Source organism: Limulus polyphemus, unplaced genomic scaffold (assembly GCF_000517525.1).
Source record: "Limulus polyphemus unplaced genomic scaffold, Limulus_polyphemus-2.1.2 Scaffold2095, whole genome shotgun sequence".
Classification (NCBI taxonomy): Eukaryota; Metazoa; Arthropoda; class Merostomata; order Xiphosura; family Limulidae; genus Limulus; species Limulus polyphemus.
The window spans coordinates 205,417-212,979 of NW_013667705.1; the positions used below are offsets into that span (position 1 = coordinate 205,417).

Consider the following 7,563-nt stretch of genomic DNA (forward strand, 5'->3'; position numbering starts at 1 on the left):
ACTGAAAAATTTCATTTTTTTCTGAAAAGGTGGTGTCTATTTACTTGTGACCACGCTGTGTATATATATGTTCATATTTAGGACTAATATAATATTAAACATACCTGAACAGGCAATACCCACCACCAGGTGAAATCCTGAAATATATGTATTTCAACTAAAATTAGATTTAAAAAACTAATAAGTCGACTAACCCTTGTCAAAGGCAAACAGACGTGTATAATCACCACAGGAGGAAGACAATACCAGCCTGAAAAAGACAAGCTAGGTTGTGCAGATAATGTGTGACAAATGTATTGGGAGTTGTCCACATACCAGCCTGAATGATCACCTCCAAAGGCTGGTGGATTTGAGTAGTTAAAAACATAATTAAATGACGAATTTGTTGCGAAGAAACATTGTGCAGATGGCAACCTTCTCTGGATAAGTCAAAAATGCCAGTCATATGAGTTGACAAACCCAACCAGTGAGAGTAATAGGTGACAGATCATGGGAAATAGAGGGATTCCACAGAACAAATAGAACCATGGAAGGAGGTAGTACGAGCCACATAACATTGCAGGGAATGAACTGGACAAATAAGTGAAAACCAAGTGCCATTCAGGTTGAAAATATGACAATTTCCTATTATTCCTGCATTTGCAATTAGTATCAACGAGAGTCAAGGCCAAATTTTTCGACAAAATCGGTCTATTTTTTCCAGAACCTATCTTTGATCATGGTTAACTTTATGTGTTTTTTTCCAGATGCATGTCCAACAAAAAAATGAAAGTAAAAATTATTGATTCACAGTTCCAAGGAATATTTAAAAACACTGATGATATTTTCACTGTAAATGTTGTATATAAAGAATTATTATGAAACAAAAATGTGATTTTTAATGTGAATAAAATTATTATTAGTTAATTTATAGCAATCTTTACAGAGTTTTCTTAACACCCATCAATTTTGACATGCTATACATTAGTTTGTATATAATGTACTTAACTTTCTGTATATATATATATGTATTTACTTACATAAATATATTTTTAAGATTTAAATTTGTGAATGAAAAGATTAAAAGTAAAATTACATTTGGACTCCACTTTAAGAACACGAGAAAAAATAAAAACGAGTGAAGGTTTCTCATTTTTAGAGAAGTAACACAATTTTTATACAATCTAATTTAAGATCTAATATTTTTGTTATAATTTCATTCAGCTATATGATTTATTCAACCATCAGGGTTTACATAATATGAGTTTTTATCACACAAAACTACAGAAGAAAAAGAGAATAAAATAACATGCAAATAAAATATTCAACGTCAGTATAGAATACTTTTCATTACCAACAGGAATCAATTACTAATATAAGTTACCTCATATACAACACTATAAATATTATTTAAAAATAGGACCTTTTTAAAATTAAAGAATTAAATTTATTGCTGATATTTTGGCATTTCATCTTGAGGTATATGAATGTATTATACTTTATTAAAGCCCTTAAGAAGGAGAAAAGCTGGAGCTTTCACAAGAACTTGAAAAGGTCCTTTTTTTTTTCATAACCAATGTCAAGCATTTTTCAGTAAATGTTTTGTAAAACAAAATGTACAATGAGACCAAAACAAAGACATTTAAATTTCTTTATATAAAATATAATCAAACAATAGCTTTATGTCATCAGAAAAACACACTAATTACTGTACATTTAAACAGATAGAAAATTATATGGATCTTTGGATCAACTCAAAAGACAATTATATCATTCTTCATACTTGTTTACAGTTTTCTCGTGTTCCTGACTTTTTTCTTAGTAAATTTTTTCTTACAAAAATAAATAAAAGCTACTTTCATAATATAGTCTTCTTACTCTAGCATCTAATAACAAGTTATCAGGCTTAATATCCCTGTGAATAAAGCCTAGTTTGTGGATGGAGTTAATGGCTAAAGCTGTTTCTGCTACATAGAATTGGGTCACTTCTTCTGGTAATGTATCCTTTTTCATTAGAAGAGTCATCATATCTCCTACAGAGAGAAGCCAGATACAAATATCTGAATATTAGAACACACTTTCAAATAACTGAGAATAAAGTCTAGTTTGTAGAACCCAAGAAAAAAGGTAATATTTTACAGAAATTTTGAAACACTTGTCAGCCAGTTGCAATATGTCACATTTTTTACTAGTTTATTATCACTGACAAAGTAATACTTCTCCCATTTTGAAACAAAAAAAAACATATTTGACATTTATTATATACAGAATCATATCACTTCTGAAGTTGTCTTAAAATAATAATAATAACAATAGATTAGTTAGATTATAGATAACATTTAAGTCAACGTCTATCACTTGATAACAGGAACTGAACTTCTTACAACTGCCTCTAAACAAAATATAATGTTGAAGAACTATTAACACAGTTTATTTAACTTATCATTACTGATGAAGTACATATGGACTCCATTGGCTTTTTAAACATACTTTGGTAAACTATTTATTCGTCAAATTGTGTGTGGATCCATGACATTTTTTGCTCATCAGATACGATTGAGAATATGGACAAAAATACGAATAACAGCAGGGCTAGAACTCAACTGATTAATCAATGTATGCTAATAATGATGAGTTTTTGTTTTATGATGATGCATACTCCTACTTAAGATTGGTATATTAAATTAACTATATTAATTACTGAGTTGATATTTTGTTCTGATTTATATACTGTAGGTAGCTTTATTCATTAAAAGTTATCGACAACAAATGAATCACATAATTCAACCAAATATCATCAATATAAAAGTGTTTAATATCATGCAACATATAGACCCAAATGCAAGAGTTCGAAAAAGCTCTTTAACTATAACTTGAAAATAAGCCAGTTATATGAATTCATTTATCTCAAAAACTACATAAATTTGATTAATAATTTTACTTAAAAAAATTAACATTTACACCAATATATTCCATCAAGAGATTGGGAAATTTAACATTTCCTCCAGTTGAAAGGAATATTAAGACTAGTACTTACTACTAAGGAAAACTACAGATACTTGTATTAAAGATTATGTGACAATCTTTAAAGTTTAGATTACAAAGTTTACAAGCTAACATAAACTTACCTCCCGGAAGAAATTCCATAATGAGGTACAAGTTAATAGCATCTTGAAAACTATAATACATCTTCACAACCCACTGATGATCAGCTTCTACTAGTACATCTCTCTCTGCCCTCACATGAGCAACCTTAATAAATGACAAAATGTAAAACAAACTTTTTACTCCTAGATTTTTGTAATTGTTGAAATTTGATCCACTCATACAAAGACTGTTCATTGCATCAGTTTTTCATCACTAACCAATACATTAATATACACTTGTAATATTATTTTGTTTTTATTTTTCATACACAACATCCAGAATATTATTAAGAACAACTGAAACAGATACAGTAACTGTGTTTAACGAATTTGTTATAGATCTGAATTTAATGGTATTTTTATGCAACTTAGGAATTACATATAAAAATTGGCAGATGAGAAGAAGAAGATTCTACATATATATTCCATATTTTTATGGCCTTCTTTATATTAGTAATAATATTGTTTTTACTTAAAATACTTTTGCTAAATGTACTTGTATTGTTGATTTCTTTAACTAGAATTTGAGTGTACAGTTTTTTTACACATAAAACTGAAGTTGTAACCTGCCTTATCAATAAGAGTAATAATAAATTGTTCTTTAACTAGAATTTGAGTGTACAGTTTTTTACACACAAAACTGAAGTTGTAACCTGCCTCATCAACAGGAGTGATAATAAATTGTTATTGCACCTTCATTTTCAAAAAGAAACATGGAGGATAGTACGTATTCTTACTTATTTTGATAATATAATTATCAATATTTTTCCCAGATCTTTCAATATTTCACATTTTTTAGTTATTTTTAAAATTCTAAAGTTAGTTCCTTTTTTCAATATTATTTGTAATTCTTTATCTTTAATTACCTGTAACTATATGTTTATGAAAAGGATCCTTAAATTCATTGTTATTATAATTACAAGGTAATTTCTCAATATCTATTTCATGGAAATGTTCAGTAAATTTTTTGTAAATGAAGATAAGAGGACCTATAGGTTTATTATATTTAAAGCTAACTATAGGCTTTCACTGATTTAATAGGGAAAATATTTTCTAGAACACTTTCATGGTTTGTTTGTTATGGATTTCGCGCAAAGCTACACGAGGGCTATCTGCGCTAGCAGTTCCTAATTTAGCAGTGTAAGACTAGAGGGAAGGCAGCTAGTCATCACCACCCACCACCAACTCTTGGGCCACTCTTTTACCCAACGAATAGTGGGATTGACCGTCACATTATAACGCCCTCATGGCTGAAAGGGCGAGCATGTTTTGTGGGACGTGGATTCGAACCCGCGACCCTCAGATTGCGAGTCGAGCGCCCTAACCACCTTGCCATGCCGGGCCCTCTTAATTGTTACATGGTAAATTTTTGTTCAATTTTATAAAGTAATTGTATTTTTTTTTTGCAAAGCCTAAAAACACCAACCTTATAAATTATTGTAACGTATTATTTTTAAAATGTTAATGCGTTTTTACTTATAATATTCTTTTCTTCTTTCAGAAATGATGGCATCTTCAAATGCATGAACTACCACAAGGAAGTAAACAGATATTTGGCTAGTGAGCTAGCCTTCAGATTAAAGCATATTAGGCTATGATGAAACACGTCAGTTTTAAGCTGTAGGAGATGGCTTTAGTTTCCAAAATTCCAGCCCGATGGGGAACACTCAATTTAGTTACAGTTTGAAGAGTATGATATATTTGTAGAGTTTTTAAAATAAAGAGATTTTGATCATATTAGCTCGAATCACTTTGGGTATTGTCCCTTATGTTTCGTTTATAGTGATTTATTTAACTTGATTAATACAGTTTAGAACAAGTAAAAAGCTCAGGTATTATTAAATTGGGTTGTTCGTTAGTATTTTATATTAATATATTTTTACGTTTTGTTAACGAATGTTTCAGTTTGTGTGATATTTAAGTCTGTGATTTTACTTACACATATTAATGATAGCATACTGGATTGTAATCAAATATGAGTTTTTATACAAGAAATGCATGACATACATGTAGATATTAAGGTCATATATATATATATTTCAATTTTGTGGTTGATATTCTATGGTTACATGATATCTACAAATAGCCAGTGTGGAAAGATGTTTTGAAAGCAGTTAGCATAAAATGTTTGTGTTGTAAAATGTGATTAACTCTGAAATACAGGAATTGTAAACTAACTCTTTCGTTTATAAACTACAAGCAAAATTACTCGTCCTCAGTGACGGGAAAAGTTTAAGTTATTCTATCAGTTTAAATTATTGTATGTACTTTAAGAGGTTAATTGTGCTGCGCTCTTGGTTTCACCCTGAGCCAAAGTTCTGAGCTACATATACTGCCCACTGTGAAAAGTAATTGTTGAGCATTTCAATCATAGTTAGGAGCCACTCAACAATAACATATGGTAAATCTATTTTTTTTTCTTTAAGTTATGTCACATTTTGAAATGTGAATGATAGTGTGATTAATTCTTAACAATTTAGTATAGAATATCCTATTTGCAAAATAAAATTTGGCATCATCACTATTCATACCTGTTCTTCCGTCATTTCAAAAGTAGCCCTCGAGCTTTGTCCGTGTAAGCAGCTTTTTTGAATGCAGCACAGAAAGTGGCCACCATAAACAGGAGACAGATAAACGCTTGGACAGACACCATTGTTTGCAATATACATATATATATAAGATATTAAAAATCTTACATACTGAATTGAAATGAACAAGTAGTACCATGGACATATGTACAAATTTTGTATGAAAGCTAATCTGGTATTTTATAATCTAAGGTGTTTACATAAATAGTATGTTAGTGTATCTTGAAGTTTAGCTAATAAATGTTTCACCATGCTTGTTAAGCCTGCGATTTTACTTAATTTTGTGAATACATTTTTCAGTATGTGTGACAATAGTTTTATTTAGAGTTTGTAATTTTACTTGCATACATTGATGACAATATATCTCTATGGATACTTGTATTAGATGGTTAAACAAATTTGTTTTAAAAACGTGAATAATCAGTTTATGGGTCTAATTGAAGAGAAAATATACAATAATCGTACACTAACTGAAATGTACATATATCATCAAATATTGACAAATAGAATTTTGTGAATACACGTTTAATATTTTGTATCACCATATAAAGTGAACAAACCAATAAATAAACTATGTTTACTGACGTTTAAATTCAGTGACATACAATAAGTTATTCTCCTGAAGAAGAATCGTCAACTATTCGAAAGCGCTCGAGTTTTGGTTTTGAAAAGATTACAGCTTTTTTCTAGCTGATCCTATGTGCTGACTACTTAACCTGGATTTATATTCCACTCATGGACCACGGACCCGTTACTGAAGGTAAGTTACCTCTTCTTTCACTTAGCCCGCCAGTGGCACAGCGGTATGTCTGCGGACTTACAATGCTAGAAACCAGGTTTCGATACTCATGGTAGGCAGATCACAGATAGTCCAAACAAACATTCTTTCACCATTACATTGTCATTTTTGGAGATTCTATTATTAAGTGTCTCCATCAACACATTTCTTACATCAACAACCATTTTAATAAAATCAATTAGTGGAGCCACTTTACTTGACTTTTTAGACACTATAACTTTACTACCACAGTCTGTAAAATACTTATTTCTTCACGTTCGAACTAACGACCTAAAACGACATGGAACATCGGCTTATAACTGTTTTAACGACATACAAAGCTTACTAGTACATATTTTGATTCACTGTACTAACATTCGTGTTTGTTTCTCAAGTCTCGTCTACCGTGATGTCAATAGACATACTGATTTACTTCTAAGACAACAGGATGCCCCCCAGTGGTACAGCGGTATGTCTGCGGACTTACAACGCTAGAATCCGGGTTTCGATACCCGTGGTGGGCCCAGCACAGATAGCCCTTGTGTAGCTTTGTGCAAAATTAAAAACAAAAAAACAAACAAGACAACAGGACGGTACTACTGACTCTTTAAACCTGAAAATTGATATATTTAACGCTCTCGCACATTACCTCTGCCAACATAACCCACGCCTATCCTTCCTTTACAACACCAGCTTTAAACTTGAAGACAGGACACTTTACTTAGCAAAGGATGGTTTACACCTCTACTTCAAAAGAATAGCTTCCCTATCCAGTAGTTTACGGTTCTTTATTATTAAATATATTCTCCCTCGCTTACAGACAACCACTGAACAATCGAACCTATATCCACCAGACCCTCTTAGTCATAAACCTTCAACCTACTCTATTCCCCATATGCAATATACAAAGCCTCCTCAAGACATAGAGCATACCTCTGTAGGCCACATGCCCAATACACCTTCAAATCCCAGTTACGGCTTCCACCCTGTTTCCAGAAACTTCTGTCTAAAGCTCTAAACCTGACACACAATCCAAGAATCCCGCACCATTCACATACTCTGATACTACTGT

General features: G+C 31.2%; 1 protein-coding gene across 1 annotated transcript in view; it reads right to left on the bottom strand.

Annotated features, from left to right (window-relative positions):
• The window catches only part of LOC106465923 (serine/threonine-protein kinase tricorner-like), an 18,009-nt gene extending 12,338 nt beyond the window's left edge, over nt 1-5,671 (bottom strand). Inside the window, exons 1-3 of the mRNA XM_022393874.1 lie at nt 5,657-5,671; nt 3,108-3,231; nt 1,858-2,012 (exon numbers count right to left, since the gene is read on the bottom strand). Of these exons, the coding sequence (XP_022249582.1) occupies nt 1,858-2,012; nt 3,108-3,231; nt 5,657-5,671 (294 nt within the window). The remainder of the gene's footprint in view (nt 1-1,857; nt 2,013-3,107; nt 3,232-5,656) is intronic.
• Nucleotides 5,672-7,563: the final 1,892 nt, after the last annotated feature.